This window comes from Tamandua tetradactyla, chromosome X, assembly GCF_023851605.1.
Source record: "Tamandua tetradactyla isolate mTamTet1 chromosome X, mTamTet1.pri, whole genome shotgun sequence".
Taxonomy (NCBI): domain Eukaryota; kingdom Metazoa; phylum Chordata; class Mammalia; order Pilosa; family Myrmecophagidae; genus Tamandua; species Tamandua tetradactyla.
The window spans coordinates 85,520,755-85,544,715 of record NC_135353.1 but is presented as its reverse complement, the minus strand read 5'-3'; the positions used below and the strand labels follow the sequence as shown (position 1 = coordinate 85,544,715).

Below are 23,961 nucleotides of genomic sequence, written 5' to 3'. Positions count from 1 at the left end.
CTTTGAAACAAAAATTTCAAATTACTTCAAAATATGTTTAAATCTGACTGGATAACAACATAACTTTTTAAACAAAATACAGCTTTTTAAAATCTTTATAAAATAGACTTACACATTACCTGGTAATTGTTTTGGTTTTGCGATAACCTCAACTGGTTTGATGATGTGAAATGTGGAGAAAAATTATTCCGTGATGCATTACTGTACATTGTACTAGATGCTGTATGTAATGAGGTCCGTGGTGCCAAGTTATAGTCTCTGTTTTGATAAAGTACATTGTCTGACAAGTCTCTAATATTCACCATTTGTGAATTTGGCATATTTCTTCCTGGTCCGGACAAAGTTGTACTTTGGTTCTCAGCTCGAAGAGAATTGCCACTTTCATAAAATCTTGAGTAGTTTGGCATCTGTGCTCCCATCAATGCCAACTCTTCCTCTCTGGCATATTCATCATCAGCATCTCCAGTCTCCATTGCAATGGATAAACAAGTTCCTTCTGCTGAGCTAGGTTTCTGTGGGACATTTCCTCCCAGAATTCTCTGAGGGTAATCACTAACTGCCAATGAAAATACTTCACGGATTTCTAAGTTTTGTGTTCTACAGTAAGGGTCTCTAATAGTTGGCTTCTGCCCACATAAGTTATGTGATACCAGACCAGTGTGTTCAGGTTTATATGACCTTTGAATACCAACTGGTTCAATTTTGCAAGATCGGTGGCACACAGATGGCTTTTGAGGTACCGTCATTTCAGAAGTTTGCGCTGAAGAACTGTCATCATTTTTCTTTGTGTGATTGTACACTGAGTTTCCAGAATTTAGCACACTTGTCTGTCTCGATAATATAATTGTTTTTTCACCTAGGAGCAGGGAGGCATTTTTGCAGTGTGCAACTTGTCTTTGAACAGGAATGTGCAACTGAAACTCACTCTCATTTTTGCTGGCAGTTTTCTGAATAGGAATTTTATGTGCTTCTGTAATATGTGTATTTGTATGTTTGTTTGTCCCTTGCCTGCTTGATGAACTGGCTGGGCTGTAAATACCAGTTACAATAACGTCATTATTGGCAGGTGTCCAAGAAGGCTGCTGGTTTGAGGGTTGAGCAATATTAACAACATTTCTTACTGTAATGTCTGGAGCTGCCAAAGAGGTACCAGAAACAGTTCCTGGTGTTGCTGCTCCTGCTTCAGAATTCTTACTACTCATTTTTCTTCTCTTATTGCCAACCCACGTCTGGAAGGACAAAAAATGATACTATGAAGAAAATCTTAACAACAAGCTAAGAAGAAACAATTTCTAAGTGATAAATTATATTCTCATCTGTCATAGAACCAAGACCTACACAAAGATAAAAGAAAAAGACAAGGTAAAGGAAAAGCTAACTAAAAAGTATATGGTGAAAAATGATCGAGGATCATAGAATGTATAGATTCACACTTAATAAGTATCTAGGGATTCTGAGAACAGAGCATGGTATTGTTCCTGTTCTCCTCAAAATTTATCTAATTGACATGTAACAAGAGCCCTAAAATTGTTTAGGGCTAGTAAATCCACTTTTGGGAATGTATCCTAAGACTAATCAAAGAGATAGACAAAGTTTATGCACAATGATGTTCACCATGTATTTATTTATAATAGTGAAGAATTGAAAGCATACTAAAGATAGAATATGTAATGACATTGGAAAATGTTCATAGTATTGACAAACAAATGGATATTTGCACTCCTCGGGTTTAATGAGTGTTGCATGGATATATCATAACTTGGTTAATTTCATACAGTTAGCTGGTTAGATTATTTAGAAATATTCATTATTTTAAACCATACTTTAATACACATCATTGTACATGTACTTTTGTGCTGTTGGTGCATTAGAATTCAATTCTAGAAGAAAATTGATGAACTTTTGATAAATACTTTCAAGTGCCCTCCAGTGTTTGAGCATTCTGGTTTCCCCACACCCACACCAACATTTTATATCATCTTTTTGTAGTCTTTACTAGTCCAGGAGTTAAAAAAAAGGCATATAATTGCTGTTTCGCTTTGAATTTCTATGATATTATATTACTTTGATAGATCTGACTATTTATTACCTTTACCCATTTTATATTGGGATATTCGTCTTTCAAAATTAAGAGCAATTTATCTACTAAATATAGTAATACTTCGTTATATGCTGCAAATATTTTTCTCAGTTTGACACTAATTTGTGATAGTTATTTTTCTTCTTTACATTATTCTCTAATTACCAAATTTTATACAGTGAATATTTATTATCTTTTTTTACAAAAAAAAGTTTTTAATAAAAGTAACACCCAGTGGTTGACATTTAGGATTTGATTACAAATTATGTATTTTATTTAAGTAATTTACTATAATTATATTACTATTATCACACTCAACTGTGGTTCTTGAATGGGCAACAAAAATATTGCATTCCATAATATGATTATCAAACTTTAAAAAGATCTCAAAATGCATGCCATGTTACAAACTACCAAAATACATTAATCTTTTGAGAATAAAAATAAATGGAGAAATGAATAAATAAAAACATTAACTAGCTTTGCACAAACATAAGGTATGTTATATTTCATTAATTTTCATATGACATGTTTTGAAGCAGCATAAACCATCCAATTTTCAATGTTCATTTATAAATATTATTTATAAACATTACTATAAATAAAAGGTAACACATTGAGACTCATTTATATGTTCTTCATATACATTGACTCCTTAGTAGGTGTTATTCTTCTAATTGTACAAATTAAGAAACTGAGATTCAAAAAGATTAGGTAGCTCATGGAAAGTTATACTGTCAACAAGTGGTAGAGCAAGAATTCAAAGTCAATTCTACTTGACTTTGAAGTACATTCACCTTCCACTATACTACATGTACTGGTGATAAATTCCTGAAATAATCATCTCTTTTGGCCATTTACTTTATAATTAGCATATCTCCCATAAAGAAAATGTTCCAGAAGCTGTAATGCTCCATGTTAAATGAGCATTAACATGAGGTTGTGAGAATTTTAAAGTCACTCCAACTTACTTTCATCAAATAGCAGAAGTGAGAATTATAAGCAGAGGAACAAATGAATACAAATGTCATAAGGCAATGAGGCTGGGTAGAAAAACTAAAAGGTTTAAAAGTATATATAAAAGATCAATATTTAAAAAGAAGTCTTGAAATAAATATTATTTCAATGTATGGTTCAAAAAGGTAAAGTTTAAAAATATTCAAAATAAGTTGCCATGTTATGGCTTTTCAAGCAAGAAAAGTATATGTGAGAAATGATGCATTTGATCATAAATTTTTAAAATAATAATCATTACATTAAAAATTTCAATGGAAAGCACAGCAAAATTGCTAAAATTTGTATTCATCTGGAGGGCAGCTTTGAGCCTTCTCAAAACAAACAACCTACTATGGTGTCATCACACATTACCTACCTTAATTCAGGAAATTTAAGAAGGAAATTGGTTATCACAAATTTATGGTTTATGCAATACTAATTTACTGAAAATTATAATACATGCTCATCAAAAAGTAAAATACAGACTGTCACATGCATATGAAACTCAGCTATCCTAGCAACCTCACTTATCCAGAACAGAGCTAACATAGATCTCACAAAATCCATGTAATTTTCTAATAGAATGGCTGTTGATCTTACAACTCACTTCTTTTAATTTAATTTAAAACAATTTAAAACATAATTTTAATAAATTTGGTTTCCAAATCTATAACCAAAGAAACAAAATAGAAAGGGGTATTAGGAATACAGGTTGCTGTAGGTAGGCATCTTGTAGCACCAAAAATCAAAAAAGTAGCAGCTCATGACAAAGGAGAAGACAGGAAAAAAGGAAACACACACACAAAGAGACGTTGAAGAAAAGTAGGAAAGTATATACTTAAAAAATATTTCCATTTAATATGTTGAAAATAAAGTTCACTGCCTGAGGTTCCCAATAATTGACTTGAGCTTTACTAAAATTGTTCAGATATAAGATAAAAAAATTTACCAATATTTTTATCAGTTATAAATTATTTCAATACAAATACCTCATTAGTGAGGGGAAAAATAGGTCAAATAAAATTGATATGATGAGAGTGTGGGTTTAGGTATTAACAAAGCAATATTACATAGGAAACAAAGGAAAAGAAAGACACTTGTGTCACCAATCTTTGCTGTCCATAAAATTCTTTCAGCTATCTCCTAGAAAGTCAGTCTCTAAAAGTCTTCCCTCTCTATGTTTCCTTCTTCATTTTCCTGACCCTCCCTCCCACATTTTATTTATTCTTGCTAGAATGTTTTAGCCTTTTTAACTTCTCTTTACATTGGGATCAAGTTTTTAGTACAGTGAGACTTGGGTTCTTTTGCGAAAAACACAGTGAATATTATATATTAAAATAATAAAGAAATTTCTCCTTCAAGTAGAACATATAAACCTAGCAAAGCATGGGGGAGAGGTAGTTGAGTATAAAAAAAACTCCCTTCTCCTGTGACTGGAAAAAACACCAAAGTTATGAAGATGTTTAGATTAGGAAGACTGAATTTCTGTACAATGTACATTTTCCTGGTAGGGGTAGAATGAATCAGTTTTACACAATTCTTTATACTTATATAATAATTTACCTGTAATTTTACATTCTAGAATTTAATTTCCTTCATTTTCATTGCATGTTTTATATTTTCACACCATTTGGAGCATAAACATAAATTTTTGCATTTCAATATCCTGAATATTCAAGCACAAACCAAGTAAGTCATTAGGGAAAGAGTGCAATAATAAATTAGAAATATGAAAGATAACAATCCATAATGTAGCTGCTTGTGAAAGCTTTCTAGTTTAAAATAATGGAAAGATAAAAGGGGAAAGAAAACAGAAGAAAATCACAGCAGAAAAAAATGTTTTTTACTTATAAATTCAATCTCATCAACTTGAAATATCATACATTTTTACATGACTTTTTCTAAGGCAATTAAACATTTTTCTCAAAAGTTTAGTAAATGTATTTCAAGCAGTACATTTATAATTATCAATAAGAGACATGTACAGTTTCTATACAAAACTGAGTGTAGGTTGATCTCAGCAAATAAACATCCTGGATATATTCCCCTTAAATTGGGGGCATAATTTGAAGTTGAATATATCCTTTGGTCTTTAAGAAATACAGTCTCCAAAGAATTCTGCTTATCAAGAGTCTTTTATCTTTAAAGACTTTGGAAGTACATCTATCAGAAAAATAAATGTAAAAACAAATGTTTTTTACTCTTTCCCAAGTTAATCTAATGAATGCCAAGGATGAAAAAGCCACTAATCTTTGAATTACTTAAATTTCACACCAAGGGAATCTGTAGCATGTTCAAATAAATATGAAAAGACCTATGCACTTAATAAAATTTGGGTCTATTACCAGTAGATTTGCTTTCTGCCTCCTCTCTATCACTTTATTTCCTTTCAAAAATGGATATCAGCTCTCACTTTTATTACTATGGTTGTAATAAAGGAAAATCCCCCCTGCCTTGGGTGTTCTTGTCGCTTACATGCCAATCAAAATGCATGTATTTTACTTAGAAAGAGGAGGAAATATTAAAAAGACCAGGAAATGCCTGATAAATATTCAAATACAACAAGAACACAGGAGGCCCTCAGTAAATACCTGTTTTATTTATGTCATTTTAGGATATTATACCTAGATTAATGTAGGATTTAAAGAAAGTATAACATCAACAACTTATCTTAAAGCTATTCAATCATTCAAAGGTTTGAGACTTTAAAGATATGTTTACACTGCAAAGGTTGCAGTAAGTTATTTATAGAAACAAGTAAATACATACTAAATGATTAGCTTTATCTTAAAAAATTAGTATTATTGTTTTTAGGGAAATGAAGCTGCTTATAAAATTAGTGACTTTATATGATGAATATTTTTTCTCACTTCATGCAAATATCATTTGTAATTTAATGCTGTCAATTCGAGAGTGGGAGACTTCAATACTTACCCTCACTACACTGAAGTCCAGCTTAGTCTCTTGTGCACACTGTAATATGAGCTGAAAGCAATTTTTACTTTGATTTGTCATTCCATTTTCATAATAACGCTGTAAAATCCTTTGCTGTTCTACAGTAAATACAGAACGTAGATTCATCTAAAAATAAAAGAAGATATCCTGAAAATTGGTATAAAATTTGTGTGTGTGTGTGTAGAATTTGCACCATTTCATTTTTCAATACAATTTCAGTGCTTCCACAATGCAGGATTTCTTTAAATGAATTAATTCCCAGTAACGGGCAATAATTTGTGTAGTAAAGGGAGACAGGTTGTCACTGAAAAAGTATTACAAAAATACTTAATGAATTCATTCAGAAAAAGTACCAACTTTAAAGTTAAAGAGAGAGAGAGAGAAGAAAATAAAAAAAGGAAGCTCTTATCTGGTTAGTGTCAATGTATGGGAAAAAAGCTTCTTTCAATGAAACATACTTATGGCTAGAAAAGTTAGGAATGGCTGTAGTCATATGTAGTCGATTATTAATAATTGATTGACAAAGAACAGTGAATATTCTTTGTCAATCAAGGCATCTGGCATATGTCTTATAGTCAAAAGCTGCACTTGAACAAAAAAGGTACTTTTATTTTTCCTCTTCTGGAATAAAAGGATTCTTTTCATATATTAAACCAAAACCTATCCTTCAAAGCATAAAAATAAACAGAAAAGTTTTGTGATTGTGAAAATTTCTTTGATAAAGGCAATGCTCTCCAAAATAAGTATTTTATTAATGACAACATACACATAAAAATTCAAAATAATATACATTTCACTAAAAAAAACTATGCAAAAGGTATGTATCCTTTAATTAAATTTACACCATTATAAGAGACAAGAGACATAAAATAAATTCTTCCTGCCAATAAGCAAGATATTTAACATTAAGGGGAGAAAACTCTGAATCTCACAATTAAAAGGCAGGGCAAACTCTTAGTAAAAGAAAGATGATTTCTAGTAATGCATTTTATATAGAAGAACCCTTGTTACTGGATTAAGTCAACTTCAGGTTCTTATTTAACACTATCACACTGAAATTGATGTTTCTAACAGTCAACATACAGAAAGAAAACCTTTCCCAAGTAAAGTTACTCTTCAAAAATAAGAAAACAGCAACAATAAAAACACTGCAAACCAAACCAAACATAGAAATAAACAATTCTTTCCCTTTCTCTGAATATTTTGAACAATAAAGCAGGCTAATAATAAAATACGTCATTAAGCCATCCATTGCAATGTGGTAACTTGACTGACTTTGTTTCCCACAAAAGCATCTTCTTATCTAGTATTAAGAGATAAGATTAGAGAAAATCAGAGGTGAGAGAGGGCTTGGGAAAGTTGAGAGTAGAGTTTTTCCTTTTCAGAACATTCAGAATATTGTAGAATTTTCAGAAACAACTAACTCTACTAGCATTCTCTAAGAGTTCTCATTTGAATACGTCAATAGAGAAATATGAACTTCTTATTTGCAGCTTGCCTAAATTTTCAAGGCTGTTCATGCCAGTGGGTAGGGACAATATCCATTAAATAATTTTCAACATCATAAATGCCAGCTTTCAGATCAATTTACGGTTCCATTCTCAAAATGGTTCACCCACAAGCAGGAGAGAAGCCAGAAGATGGAGTGCAGATACCTTAAATGCTTCTCCTTATCTGGTGTAGATTTAGAAGTAAGGTTCTTTGGAATAGGTTCCGAGGGGATAAACTTCATTTCAATAATGCACAATCAGGGTGATGACTCTGTTTCTCTTCTGCTTGGTTGTATTTCACACAAAAACACTAGAGAGTAAGGTATGGGTGATTTCTAAGTGTGGTGACACCAGCCCTAATAACATAGAAGTAATTTCCTGTTGGATGGCTGTAACTGCTACATTTCTCCAGCAATGATATAAACCACAAAAGGCACAGAGAGTCCTTCCCCACTGAAACTAACAGCCTAATATAGGTGACTGATTACTAAACATATTCCTGGAGTCTACAACTCTAACAACAGACAATACTGTTACCTTTGCAGTTTTTCCCATAAACTCAGAAGCTATAGCAGGAAAGGCCACATTTCTCTAAGGATCCACTATTTTTCTTTCAAATTATAGGAAGTTAATTCTTTACCACCACAAGATAATATCATACAAGCAAGTTAACTGGTCATTATCTCCACCCACCTTAGTTATCTTGGTTTGTGAAGTGATAAGATACTGAACAACTGCACAGACAAAGTTCTTAATCATTAGCAAGAAATCAGAAAGGCAGTTTTAAAAATCTTCATTTTAAAAATTGTGTTCTTATTTATTCAGAACATAAAATTAGAGGCCATTAATTATCATGGAAATTTAGGTCCCTTAGGTTGGGTGGGAAAGTGAATGGATTAGGGGATTAAAGTACTGGAAAAGCAAGTACTTTAGCCTTACTCCAAAGTGTCCTATCTAATATTCATGCACTGTACCACCCATTCGACACATGACAGCCAATAGGAATAAAATAACATGGGTTCTGTGCTCAGTTCCACCACTGACTATTCAGGTGATGTTGGTAACTCACTTAAACTCTATGAGTATCCATTCCGTAGTTTGTAAAATGCTATATTATATAACTTGCCCTGCCTAGCAGTCTGAGGTCTTGTAAATAATCTAGGCTATGTGAACTTACTTTTTAAAATTATAAATCATTTTACAGTTGTGATATATTTACATTTTTTATTTAACTATGCTCTTTGGTTATCTATCTATCATATTCAGGTTTGGAATTTCTAAGATTATTCTCAGCTTTTGGAATATGTCTGAATGAGGACTCTGAGCCATGGAGAAAAAGTTAAATTATGTGCAGTATAAGCAGGCAAAACAATGAATAAAATATGTTAGATTTGTTGGTTTGAAAGTACCTGGAAAATAAAGTTTCTAGGAATGACTACTTCTATAAGGTTCCAGACAACTAGGGCTTAACACATTTTCACATAGAAATCTTTCAGACAAATTCCTATATAACACTGTTCCTAAAAATATAATGCTGTAAAATATAATGCCAGGAGAGATGGCTCCAGGACTCAGTCCTTCCACCAAAACAACTATTTTGAAGCTCCAGAAGTGAAAAGAACACTGTACAGTATCCAATGAAGAGCTGAAGGAAGACACAGATAAGTTATTGTAAATAATTGCAAATTGTTCTCTCTGTGCAGCAGCTACTGACACCCACCCCCCACTCTCTCAGCAGGCCACCATGGGGACCAGTCCCTAGATATCTGCTGAAGACATAAAAATCCTCTTCCCCAAGAACAGAGATGGGAATGACCAATCACTGATAACAGCTTTAGATTAGCAAATTTGGATCCCTGAGTCCCAACTCTGAGGGCCACTATTGTAACAACCTGTTCTAGATAAAGGCAGTAGCAGCAACTGTTTCAACCCTAACCAGATGAGGGTAGGCAGGGTGGAGATTTAAAAACGCAGTGATTTCTCTGCATGAGACAGTTAGTTGAAGAGATGCATTTACTGGGAACCATGGAAGAAGCTTTTAACTTACTTCCTGATCCCAAGGCACTTTGGAGCCAGTCTTTGCCCTATTTCTGGTCCATAGCCTCATTTTGGCTGAGAAAGACTAACTTTGGGAAGTTTTGCCTGGGGTGACCCTACTCCCAGAATTTGTCCTTCAGGAAAAAATAGCATGAGACAACAAAAGGAATGTAGAAGTCTGTAGAAGTGGACAATGTGGGACAAAGGCCTTCCAGCTTCAAATACATGAAAGAGGGATATCTGTCTCCTGGTAAACAGAGGGGAAAAATAAACCCTTATGAACAAGAGAATGTCCAAACAACTAATAAGCAAAATCCCAGGAAAAACAGCGTTCCAAAATGACAGAGAAAACCCTGCAAACTGCATTTGCCTCGGACAGAACTTCCTGAGAGGAGGGCTGAAACTCAAGAATATCTGTCTTATCACCAGTCAGTTAGAAAAAGCAGACATCCCAGGGAGTAAATCCCAGAGTTAACATGTGAAAATATTAAAATGTACAATGTGCAACAAAAGACTACAAAACAAAGAAACAGAAAATGGTGGCAAATACAAAGGATGAGGATAAAAATTCAGACAACCCCAAAGAATAGAATGTGGACATACCAAACAAAACCATTAAAAAATGATCTTAAAAATGCTCAAGAAGATGAAAGAAGGCACAAAGTAAGAACTAAAGGATATCAGGGAAACAATGAATGAGCAATGAGAGTCTAAGTAAAGAGACAGAAATTGCGCATAGGTACCAAATAGAACCACTAGAGTTGAAGACCACAATAACTGAAATGAAACTTCCTCAAGAGAGTTTCTAGATCAGACTAGAGATGGCAGAAGAAAGACTCAGTGAACTTGAAGAAAACCCTTGAAATGAGTCAGGCTGAGGAGAGGAAAGAAAAAAAGAAATGTTAAAAGCAAAAACAGCCTTAGACAGCTATAGGACACCATCAAGCCACACCAATATAAGCAGTATAGGAATCCCAGAAGAGGAAGGTGAGAAAGGCAGAAGGAATAATTGAAGACATAGTGACACAGAACATCCCAAACTTAGCAAAAGATGGGAATATGCACATTCAAGAAGCTCAGAGAACACCAAACAGAATAAAAATGAAGAAAAATAACTCCATCATATACTGACTACACTATCAAATACAAAGGACTGAAACCTGGAAGTGTAAAGCAGTGTTACATAGAAGGGAGTTCCAATGAGACTGAGTGCCAATTTCTCATTAGAAAATTTGGAGACAGGAAGGTGGTGGGTTTAAAAACTTGAAGTGTTGAAGAAAAACCACTGCCAGTCAAGAAGCTTATATCCAGTGAGATTCTTTTTCAAATATGAGGGAGAAATTAAGACATTCTCAGATGAGCAAAAGCCAAGGGAGTTCATCATCACTAGACAAGCCGTACAAGCAATGCTAAAGGGAGCTCTTCAGAATGAAAGGAAAGATCACTAGATAGTGGTTCAAACCAGCAAAGACAAAATCTGTGGTTAAGGTAATCATTAGGCTAATTATAATGCCAGTATTACTGTAATGTATTATTTGGTATGTAACTCTACTTCTTACTACCCACAGATGCTAAAATGCAAATGTGTAAAAAGGAATGATAAATCTAGGTTTTTGGGCATACAAAGAACAGACATATAAGTGATAACAAGCACAAGCGTAATGGTGGGGGGAAGGAAGGGTATGGGAAAATATATGTACATGATTTGAAGTTAAGTTGGTATCAAACCAAATATTATTGTTACATATATAGCATATTAAATTTTAATCTTATGGGACCACAAGGAAAATAGATGAAAAAATATTCAGATAGAAGTGAGAATGCACTCCATATGGAGTAATAAAAAAGCAAATAAATTTAAAAGTAGGCTAAAATGGTATAAGAAATACATAGACTAAATAGCAAAATGGAAGAAGCAAGTCCTGGATTATCTGTAGTGACTCTACATGTAAATAAATAAAATTCCAGTCAAAAGGCAGAGATTGACGCAATAGATAAAAATGCATGACCCAACTATATGTTGTCTGAAAGAGTCTCACCTTAAATTCGAAGATACGAGTATGTTGAGGGGGAAAGTATGGAAGAAAATATACCATGCAAGTAGTAACTAAGAGAGAGCTAGAGTGTCTATAAAATAATTGGTTAAAAAAGACATTAAGTTAAAAACACTAATGAGAGTCAAAAACAGCCATTATATAATGATAAAGGGGATAATTCAACAGGAAGATATAACAATTATAATCATACGTACACCTAACAGAAGAGCCCAAAATATATGAAGCAAATACTGTCATATTTGAAGGGATAAATTGACAGTTCTTCATTAATAGTATGAGACTTAAACAATATTGAATAGCACATCTAGTTGGAAGATCAATAAGGAAGTACAGGACTTGAATGACACACTAAGTCAGAGATAACTAACACACACATATATAACACTACACCCAAAAAAACATGGTACATATTTTTCCTGAGTACACATGGATCATTTTTCAGGATAGACTACATGTTGAGTCACAAAAAAGGCTCAATAAATTTAAAAAAATATTGAAATAATACAATGTACTGTCACAGGTGAAAATGTAATGAAGATATAAATCAACAAAATAAGGAGAAATGGAAAATTCCAAAGATGTTGAAACTGACATAGTCTTAAACAACTAAGGGGTTAAAGAGGAAAAGAGAAGCAAAATTAGAAACTATCTTGAGGTGAATGAAAATGAAAATACATCATATGAAAACATATGGGATGCAGAGAAGGCTGTGCTGAGAGGGAAAATTGTACCACAAAATGCTTGCATTAAAAAAGAGTAGAGGGTGGGCAACAGTGGCTCAAGTGGCAGAATTTTCACCTGCCATGCCAGAGACCCGGGTTTGATTCCCAGTGCCTGCCCATGGCAAAAAAAAAAAAAAAAAAAAAAATAGAGGTGGTGTGACAGTGGCTCAGTGGCAGATTTCTCACCTGTTATGCTGTGGAACATGCCTGCCCATGACAAAAAAAAAAGAACAGAAATTCAAATCAGAGACCTAACCTCAAAACTGGGAAAAGTACAGAGGAATGTACAAACCCAAAAGTTGTTTACTTGAAAAGATCAATAAAATCGACAAAACTTTAGCTAGACTCACAAAAAGGGAGTATACAAATAACAAAAATCAGATATGAAAAGGGGGCATTATTACTGACCCTACTGAAATAAAAATGACTGTAAGAGGATACTATGAAAAACTGTATGCCAATAAATTAAATAACCAAGATTAAATGGACATTTTCTTAAAAACACACAAATTACCTATATTGACACAGGAAGAAGTAGAAGATCTCAACAAACCAATTACTTGTAAAGAGATAGAATCTGTAATAAAATATCTCTCAGGAACAGATGGCTTCACAGAGGAATTTTATCAAACATTCTAGGGAGACTTAACTCCAACTCTGCATAAACTCTTCCAAAGAAATGAAGAGGAGGGAATACTCCTTAACTCATTCTATGAGACCAAATCAACTTCACAAGAAACCTGGAAAAAGATAGCACAAGAAAAAAAATTGCAGACCAATATCTTTTATAAATATAGAAACAAAAATCCTCAACAAAACACTAGGATACAGAAACCAACAGCATATTAAAAGAATTATACACCATGATCAAGTGGGATTTATCCCTGGTATGCAAGGTTGGTTCAACATAAGAAGATCTATTAATGTAATAAGCCACATTAACAGAAAGAAGAAACCACATGATCATCTCAATTAACGTAGAAAATGCATTTGACAAAATCCATCACCACTTTTTGTTCAAAACACTTGGAACACTAGGAATAGAAGCAACCTCCTCAACATGATAAAGGGCATATAAAAAAATATGACAACCTCCTTAATGGCAAAAGACAGAAACCTTTCCCTCTAAGATCAGGAAAAGACAAGGATGCCCACTGTCTTTTCAACATTACTTGACACTGTATTGGAAGATCTTGCCAGAGTAATTAGGAAAGCAAAAGAAATAAAAGGCATCCAGATTGGAAAGGAAAAAGTCAAACTTTCACTACTTGCAGATGACATGACCTTATACAGAAAATCTCGAAAAATCCACAGCAAACCTCCTAGAGCTCATAAATAAATTCAGCAAAGTGGCAGGGCACAAAATCAACACCCCAAAGTCAGTAGCATCACTATACACAAGCAATGAGTAATAAGAAGAATAAATCAAGAAAAATTCCCTTTCACAATAGCAACTAAAAGAATAAAATATCTAGAAATAAATCTAAACTAAAGATGTAAAGGATTATAGACAGAATACTACAAAACACTGCTAAAAAAAATGAAAGAAGACCTCAGTAAATGGAAGGACATCATATGTTCATGGAAGCGAAGACTAAATATTGTTAAAATGTCAATCTTACCCAAAATGATATATAGATTCAACTCAATCTCCATCAAAATTCCAACAACTTCTTTGCAGAAATGGAGAAGCCAATCATCACATTTATATGGAAGGGTAAGGGGCCCGTAGTAGTTCTAGCTATCTTGGGAAAGAAGAATGAAGCTGGAGGATTCACACTTCCCAATCTTAAAAAAAAAAGTTAAATAATTAAAAATCCATAGTATTACAAACAGCAGAATACTGGCACAAGGGCAGACATTTAGATAAGTGGTATCGAATTGAGAGCTCAGAAATCAACCCTAACATGTATAAGCCAATTGATTTTTGATAAGGGGCAAAGACCAATCAATAGGGAAATAACAGACTCTTCAACAAATGGTACTGGGAAAACTGGGATTCAATTTCCAAAAAAAGAGAAGGAAGACCCCTACATCACACCATATGCAAAAATGAAGTAAAAATGGAATAAAGACCTTAATGTAAGAGTTAGAACTATCAAACTCCTACAAGAACACTTAAGGAAGCATCTTCAGAACCCTGTTAGTCAATAGTTTCTTAGACTTTACACCCAAAGTACCAGCAACAAAAGAAACAATAGATAAATGGACCCCATTAAATTAAAAAAAGCACTTTTGCTCCTCAAAGGAATTTATCATGAAAGTAATATGACAACCTAAATAATGAGAGAAAATATTTGGAAACCATATATCTGATAAAGGATTAATATCCAGAATATATAAAGAAAACCTCCAACTTAACAACAAAAAGACAAACAACCCAATTTTAAAAATGAGCAAAGGTATGAACAGACATTTCTCCAAAAAAGATATACAAGTTACCAGAAAGCACATGAAAAGATGTTCAGCATCATTAGCCATCAAGGAAATGCAATCAATACCACAATGAGGTACCAATTTACAGCCATTAGAATGTCTGCTACAAATAAAGTGGAAAACAACAAGTGTTAGAGAGGCTGTGGGAAAATAGGAACACTCATTAATTGCTGGTGGTAATGTAAAATGGTGCACTTGCAGTGGAAGATAGTGTAGTGGTTCATCAGAAACCTAGGTGTAGGATTTCCATATGACTCAGTACTCCCTCTACTAGATTTGGAAGCAGAGACTTGAACAGATATTTGCACACCATGTTCATAGCAGTATTATTCACAATAGCCAAAAGATCAAAACAACTCCAGTGTTCATCCATTGATAAATGGATAAATATAATGTGGTATATATGGAAAATTGAATATTATTCAGTCATAAAAAGGAATGAAGTCCTGATACATGTGACAACATGAATGAGCCTTGAAGATAGTACATTGAGTAAAATAAGCCAGAAACAAAAGGACTGATATTATATAATCTCACTAATTCAAACAATTAGAATAAGCAAATTATTAGGGTCAGAATCTAGAATGGAAGTTACCAGGGAATGGGGTGGGGTTAATGAACGAGATATTAAGGCTTAAAATGTACAAGGTTCCTTTTGAAAATGGTGAATTTTGGTAGTGGATAGTGGTGATGTGAGCACACCATTGTGAACACAATTAACAGCAATGAAATACATAGCTGAATATGAATAAAACGGGAAATATTAGATTCTATATAAGGCAACAGAATAATTTTTTTAAAAACACATGAAACTATACCACACAGTGAACCCTAAGTTTAAACATGGACTTTAATTAATATTACAATTATAAAAATATGCTATCATCAACTGTAACAAATGTTGCACACATCATTGTTGGTGTTGGTCTTACTAAATGGGAATCCTGTATTTTATGCATGATTATTCTGTAAACCTACCACTTCTCTATTAAAGAATATATATATCAACAAGCAAAAAAAATTAATGTCATACTTAAAACCAGCTCAATGTTCTAATAATGCCTTAACTGGTTAAACCATTTAAAAACTACCAAAAATCATTTTAGTCTTGTAAAACCTTATTGTAAAAATGGATGAGATCATAAAATTATCATCAATTCAAATGTAACATATTCTTTCCTATATAAAAATTAAAAATTTGGGGTAAGGCTTTGGTGTTTCATGTTTTTTGCAAAGAGTTAATATGTAATGCATTGAATATTTTTTGTTTGCCATTGTCCTTTTTATTATTATTGCCTTTTCATTTACATATAGTAAAATTAATTCTTTTTGGTATAATTTTAGAGTTAAGACAAATGCATATAGTAATAAAACCACCACCACAATCAAAATACAGAACAGTTTTAGTACTCAAAAAAAAAATTCCTTCATGCTATCTGTGGTAGCTTGCATTATGTGGATTTGAATCCATTGTAAATAGGACCTTTTGCAGATACTATTTTCAGTTAAGAAGTGGCCAACTGAATCAGTTTGGAATTTAATTGGGATTTGTGGAGTCCTTTATAATAGAATGAAATTCAGACGTAGGGAAAGAAAGTCATGAGAAGCCAGAAGCAAAAGTCAATGAAATCTAGAAGAGAAAGGAGAAAACATTTTTATGTGATGGAAAATCCAAGGACTCCCAAGGATCATAGGCACCCAGCTCCCGAAGGCCAGTCTTTGGAGAGATAGCTTCACTTTACTAACACCTTGGTTTTGGATTTCTCCTAGACTCAAAAATGTGAGCCAATAAATTCCTGCTGTTTAAGCCAATCCATTGCATGGTATTTGTTTTAGCAGCTGGGAAACTAACACACTGCCTTTTTTTAAAAAAATCAATTCCTCAGTCACCCCAGCTGCTGGAAACACCTGATCAGTTATCAATTCTTATAGTTTTTACTTTTGCAGAATGTTGTATAAATGGATTCATACAGTATGTAGCCTCCCAAGTTTGGCTTCTTTGACTTAGCATAATGTATTTAAGAGTCATCTGTGTTGTGTTTATTGTTAATTTACTCAATTTTATTGCTGAGTAGTGTTCTGTTGCATGACTATACCAGTTTGTTCATCTATTCATCCATTGGAGGACATGTGAGCTATTTCAAGTTCTTGGCTATTGTGAATAAAGCTGCTTTAGACAATCATGTACAGGTTTATGTGTGAAAATAATTTTTCATTTCTATTAAGTAAATACCTTAGAGTAAGACTACTAGGTCATATGGTATGTGTGTATTTAGCTTTATAAGAAACTGCTATACTGTTTGAAAAAGTAGTTGTACGAATTTGTATTTCTATCAACATTCTATGAATGCTTTGGTTCCTTCACTTCCTTGCTAGCACTTGTTATTGTCAGATTTTTTTTTAACTTAGCCATTCTAATATGTGTGTTGCAGTATTTTATCATGGTTTAGATTTGTTTTCCCCTAATCACTAATTATATTAAGCATCTTTTCATATATTTTCTTTGCAGAAGTGTCTATTGAAATATTTTGCCAATTTTAAATTTTGGTTTTATTACTGAGTTTTGAAGGGTTAATTTTATATACTGGATATAGGTTCTTTATCAGAAATATGATTTGAAACTATTTTCTCCAGTCTGTAGATTCTCTTTATATTTTATTAACAGTGTACTTCACAAGCAGAAGTTTATTATTTTAAGGAAGCCCAATTTTTCATTGCTTTTTTTTCTTTAATGGATTGTGCTTTCATGGCTATATCTGATAATTCTTATCCTAAATCAAGATCACACATTTTTGTATAGTCATTTTTAAAACAGTTTAGCAGCTTCTTGTAAATACATAATAAATATTTTCTCCTATGTTTATCTTAGAAGTTTTGCATTTTAAATTTAGGTCTCTGATATATTTTGAGTTAATTTTTGTATAAGGTATGAAGAATGGATCAAAGTTCAATCTTTCTTTTTGAATATGAATATCCAATTATCCAAGCATTATCAACTGAAAAAAATACATTTTTTTCTATTGAATTGTCAAAAATCAATTGGCTACATATGTATTTCTATTTTTGGACATCCTTTTCTGTTCCATTAATGTATGTATTTATCCTTTCACCAATACCATGCTATCTTAACTACTGTAGCTTTACGTTGAGTTTTGAAATAGGGAGTATGAGTCTTGAAACTGCGTTATACTTTTTCAAAATTGATTTGCCTATTCTTTTTGTTTGTATGCTGTATGGTGGGGTCACATTTCATTCTTTTTCCATGTACTATCCCTTTATTGCAGCACCATTTATTGAAATTTTTTTTGGTGGGGGGGGGATGTGCACAGGCTGGGAACTGTACCCAGATCTTCTGCATGGCAGGTGAGAATTCTACTGCTAAACTACCCTTGCAGCCCCTAATTTGGCTATTCTTTATCCTTTATATTCCCATATAAATTTTGGAATCAGTGTGAGATTACATTGATTCTATAGATCAGTTGAGAAGAATTGGCATCTGAAAAAAATATTGTCTTCCCATTCATAGATATGATATAACTGCAATTATTTATCTCACCTAATTGCACTGGCTAGTAACTATAGTATATTGTTGAATAAGAGCTCTGGGAGTGGAAATTCTTGCCTTTTTTTAATCTTAGAGGAAAAAACTCAGTCTTTTACCATTATGGATGTTAGCTGTAGGTTTTTCATAGATGACCATTCCTAGGTTAGGTTCCCTTTTATTTCCATTAAGCTGAGTATTTTCATTATCATTATCATGAATGGATGTTAAATACTATCAAATACTTTTTCCTACGTCTATTGAGATGATTACATATTTTTTAATTCTTTCATCCTTTGATAGAGTGAGTTATGTTGACTAATTTTCAAATTCCTGGAATAAAGCTGATTTGGTCATCATGTATGGTCCTTTTCAAATGTTGCTGGATTTGATTTGTAAATATTTTGTTGAGGATTTTTGTGCCTATATTCATGAAGGATATTGCTCTGTAGTTTTCTTTTCTTCTATTGTCTTTGGTTTTGGTAGCACATTAATGCTGCCTTTATGAATAGGGAAGTATTCCCTTTCTCTCCACTTATATATTTCCAGAAGAGAATGTATAGAACTGTTATTAATTTTTCCTTAAATCTTTTGCTAAAAATTGTCAGGGAAGTCATTAAGGCTTGGAGTTTTCTTTGTTGGAAAATTTTAAACTACAAATTATCTTTCTTAAATATTTATATTATTTCTTTTTAAGTAGGCTCTTTTCTTTGAACTACTAAGCAGGAATCTATTGTTTTTTTTTTAATGTGACCACATTAATCTTCATTTTTTAACAAACACTTTATACCCAGTGAGCGAAAACTCCTGCTCCCCCATACCTTGGTTACCTCTAATCTACATTTCTGTCTCTGTGAATTTACTATTTCTGGAGACTTCATATAAGTGACATGATACAGAACTTTTCCTTATGTGCCTTATTTATTTCACATAACATTTCAAGGCTTATCCCTGCTGTACCATGTACCAGAACTTCATTCCTTTTTAGGACTGAATAATATTCCATTATATGGCTATACTACATTTTGTTTATCCATTCATCTTCTGATGGATACCTGGGTTGATTGCATCTTAAGGCAATTATGAATAAAGCTGCTATGAACTTTGGTATGCAAATACCTTTTCAAATCCCTGTTTTCAACACTTTGGGGCATGTACCCAGAAGTAGGATGTTGGGTATTTTAGTAACATAGGCTGCTGAAGCAAAATACCGTTAAATGTTGGCTTAAACAATGGGACTGTATAAGCTCATGGTTTTGAGTCCAAAAGAAAGTTCAAATCAAGGTATCATCAAGGTGATACTTTTTTCCTGAGATTCAGAGTTCTTTGACTGGCTGCCAATGATCTTTTTCTCCTCTGTCTCATAGCAAGGCACATGGTGGCATTTCTTTTTCTTCTGGATTCTGTTGATGTAACTTCTCACTTCCCATGGATTTCTTACACTCTTTTTGAATTTCATTCTTATAGAGGACTCCACTTATAGAATTAAGATCCATCTTGATTGAGGTGGAACACACCTTAGCTGAAGTCATCTCACCAAAGGTCCTACTTACAACGGTTTTACACACAGAGGAATGGATTAAATTTAAGAACATGATTTTCAGGGGTACATACAGCTTCACTATCACTGCACTCCACTCTCCAGACCCCAAAAAGACATTTTTTCTACATGCAAAATACATTAATTCCAATACAATAGTTTCATACCCATAAATCATTTCAAAAACAATCAATGCAATGTCTCATCAAAGTTAGTCATGGATGTGGTCTGTACTGGGGCACAATTCCTCTCTGTCTGTGGATCTGTAAAATGTAGAGTTTTCTGATGCTGATATTCAATGGATGGACAGGCATAAGATAAACATTTCCATTCCAATAGGGAGAAACTGGAAGAAAGATGGGGGGGGGGGTCATTGTTCCCAAATAATTCCAAAACCCAGCAGGGAATACTCCATTAGATTTCAATGTCTGAGAGTCATTTTTGGAAAAATGTTTTGTCCTGTGGGACAGATAGACTGGGAGCCACATCCCTTCCAAGCATTTGCCAAGCAGCCATGCTCTTTCTGAACACTGCATTTAAGGCTCTACCCTCTCCAAGCATTGGGATGGTGGCCAGGTGTTCAGCAATCACTGGCACATAGACACTGGCCTCTCCAAGGGCTGGGATGGCAGCATGCTTCTAGAACAATGGGGCAGAAGGCCTACCCTAAGTACTGATGCAGACACTCTTTCCACATACATGGGTAGGCCTTCTCTCCTAGCTCAAAAAGTCTTTGGTCTAGACCTTAGCGTCCACGGTTCTGCTCTTGAATTGATTTTTCCTTCAATATATCCCTTTTCTGCCCCTTTTTAGTCTAGACTGGCAGTGGTTATATTCATACAGACCTTGCAAAAAGCTTGCAAATTTTGCATATAGTTCACAGGAGTCCAAACCATTAGACAGAAGGCCTTTCCAAAGATATTTCCTTCCTAAATAACTGTACCTTCAATTCTGACTTTCACTGAAATTGCTGACTTGTTCCTTGCTCAATAATTCCCTCACATGTAGCACTAATCTCTGAGGATATGAGAACTCACCTTCTGGAAGATCAGAATTTCCCAAACCTTCAATCTCTGGTTTCTTTGTCCTCAGAAGTTCAATTCCAACTTATCTTTCCTCTCACATTTTACTATAAACTGTTAGGAGAAACCAGTTTGTACTTCCACATTTAGTTTGAAAATCTTCTCCGCTAAATATTCAGGTTCATTAGTCTCAAGTTTTGCCTTCCATCTAACATTATAACTCAATTGTGCCAAGATGTTTGCTACTTTAAAAGAAGGAAAATCTTCCCCAATTTAACAATATCACATTAACCTTTTCCTTGTAAGGTCTCATTGGAAATAACTTTAGCACCCATATTTCTACCAGCAGTTTCATGAAAGCAATCTAGCCCTTTTCTAACAAGCATCTCCCAATTCTTTCATGCCTCTGCCCATTACCTAATTCCAAAACTGTTTCCACATTTTTCATAATTGCAACAGCAGCACTCCACGAACCTGGTAGCAAAATATGTTTTAATTACCTAGGCTGCCCAAGTAATATACCAGGAAATGGACTGGCTTAAACAGCAGGAATGCTTATGGTTTCGAAGCTAAAAGAAAATCCAAATCAAGGCCTCATCAAGTTAAAGCTTTTTCCTGAAGACCAGAGTTCTGGGGCTGGCTGCCGGCAATCCTTTGCTTCTCTATGATATGACAAGGCACATGGTGGTGTCTCCTAGTCTCTCCCTTCTCTTACTGATGCCATTTATGCAGATTTTTGCTTCCTGTAGCTTTCTTTCTCTATTTCTAAATTTCATTCTCTTGCAAAACACTCTGGTAATGGGATTAAGACCCATCTTGATTGAGGTGGGACACAACTGAACTGAAGTAACCTCATCATTTTGAGGTTTATTACTTTCAATAGGTTTATTGAGTCAGTGTAGGTAGTGTGTTTCTAGGAATTTGTCCATTTCATATAAGTTACCTAATTTTTTTGTTGTACAGTTGTTCATAATGACTTCTATAGTTCTTTTTACTTCTGTGGGGTCAGTATTAATGTACCCCTTTTCATTTCTGATTTTAGTTATTTACATTATTTCTTTTTTTCTTTGTCAGTCTAGCTAAACTTTTGTCAATTTTATTGATCATTACAAAGAAGCAAATTTTGGTTTCTTGATTCTATTTTTTATTTTCTATTTCAGTTATCTCTGCTCCAGTGTGTATTTCTACCATTCTTTTCCTTGTGTTTCAATTCCTCTTCTCTTTCAAGAACCTCCAGTATTGTGGTTATTTCCCAATTTTGAGATGTTTCTTCTTTTTTAATGTAAGCATTTAAAGATATAAATTTGCCCCTCATCACTGCCTTTGATGTATCCAATAAGTTTTGGTATATTTTGTTTATCTTTTCATTCTCCCCAAGCTATTTCCTAATTTCTGTTGTGATTTCTTCTTTAACCCATTGGTTTTTAAGATTACATTGTTTAATTTCCAAATATTTCTGAATTTTCAATATTTCCCTCTTTTATTTATTTCTATCTTCATTTCATTGTGATCAGAGAAAATATATTTTATGGTTTTGATATTGTTGAAAGTATTGAGATTTGTTTTGTGACCTAAGGTATGATCTATCCTAGGGAATGATCCATATGCACTCTAGAAGAATATGTATTCTGTTGATGCTTGGTGAAGGGTACTATATATGTCTGTTATGTCTAGTTGGTTTACAATATCATTCACAACTTGTACCTCCTTATTGTTCATCTATATAAATGCTCTATTCCTTACTGAAAGCTGTGTATGAATGTCTCCCATTATTATTACATGTGATGTTTAAGTTCTAGTGTCACCTTGGCCAGGTGATGGTGCCAAGATGTCTGGTCAGGCAAGCAGTAATCTAACAACTACTGCAAGGATATTTCATGGTTCATTGATAAACCAGAAAGCTGGTTTATTAAATCATCAGTCAATTGATTGTATCCGTGTCTGGTTATATTTTATGATCAATTAACGGCACATCTCCAGCAATGAGATAATCCAATCAGTTGGATTTGAGCTGATCGGTTGAAGACTTTTAAGGGAGAAGAGATAACTTTCACTGCTTCTTCAGCCAGGGAGTCTCTCTCGTGCAGTTCGTTGAAACCCAATTGTCTGCCTCAAAACCTTCCCTATGGATTTCAGACTCTTGCATTTCCACAGTTGCATGACACACTTTTATAAATTTTATATTTAGAGATATCTCCTCTTAGTTCTATTTCTCTAGAAAACCCTTACTAATACAATGTAAAATCATTAATTTCTCCCATCTGTCAGTAATTATTTCATGTATTTGGGGGTGCTGCTTTTAGTTGTTATTTCAGTTTGCTAAATCTGCTGGAATACAATTTAATAGAAGTGGATTGGCTTTTAAAGGGGATTTATTAGGCTACAAGTTACAGTTCTAAAGCCATGAAAATGTCCAAATTAAGGCATCTATAGAAAGATACCTTGACTTTGAAGGAAAGCCACTGGCATTTTGGATACCTCTGTCAGCCAGGGAGGCACGTGCCCAGAGTCTGCTTTTCTTTGCTCCTTAGTTCCATTGTCTGTAGCTTCTGATTCCAGTGACTTTCTCTCTAAGCTTCTGTGGGTCCTCACTTAGTTTCTCCAGGGCAAATTCTGGGTTCCATCTCTTAGCTTAGCATCTCCAAATATCTTTGTCTTGGCTTCTACTCTTAATGTCAACTCTGAGCCCTTTCTCTTTCTGTGAGCTCTTTTAAGAACTCCAGAATAACTACCTAAGATCCACCTTGAATGGGTAGGGGTCATATCTCAATCAGAATAATCTAATCAAAAGGTCCCACCTACAATTGGGTGGTTTCTTCTTAGAAATAACCTAATCAAAAGACTCCATCCACAATAAGTCTGCATCTGCAAGACTGGATTTAAAAAGCATGACTTTTCTGGGGTACATAATGGTTACAGACCAGCAAAGATAGATACATACTCATAATTTTTATGTCTCCTTGTTGAACTGACTGCTTAATCAATATAATGATCAAGACTGCCCCTCATAGAAGTATTTTACTTCATCTATTTTCTTTGATATCAGTATAGCCACCACAGGATTATTTTGGTTACTACTTGCATC

General features: G+C 33.7%; 1 protein-coding gene across 2 annotated transcripts in view; it reads right to left on the bottom strand.

Moving 5' to 3' along the window:
- Nucleotides 1-23,961, bottom strand: part of HDX (highly divergent homeobox) — a 280,072-nt gene that overhangs the window by 217,364 nt on the left and 38,747 nt on the right. For both annotated transcript variants that reach the window (XM_077146730.1, XM_077146731.1), the window contains exons 2-3: nucleotides 6,011-6,157; nucleotides 120-1,229 (exon numbers count right to left, since the gene is read on the bottom strand). In XM_077146730.1, coding sequence (XP_077002845.1) covers nucleotides 120-1,229; nucleotides 6,011-6,157 — 1,257 coding nt within the window. The remainder of the gene's footprint in view (nucleotides 1-119; nucleotides 1,230-6,010; nucleotides 6,158-23,961) is intronic.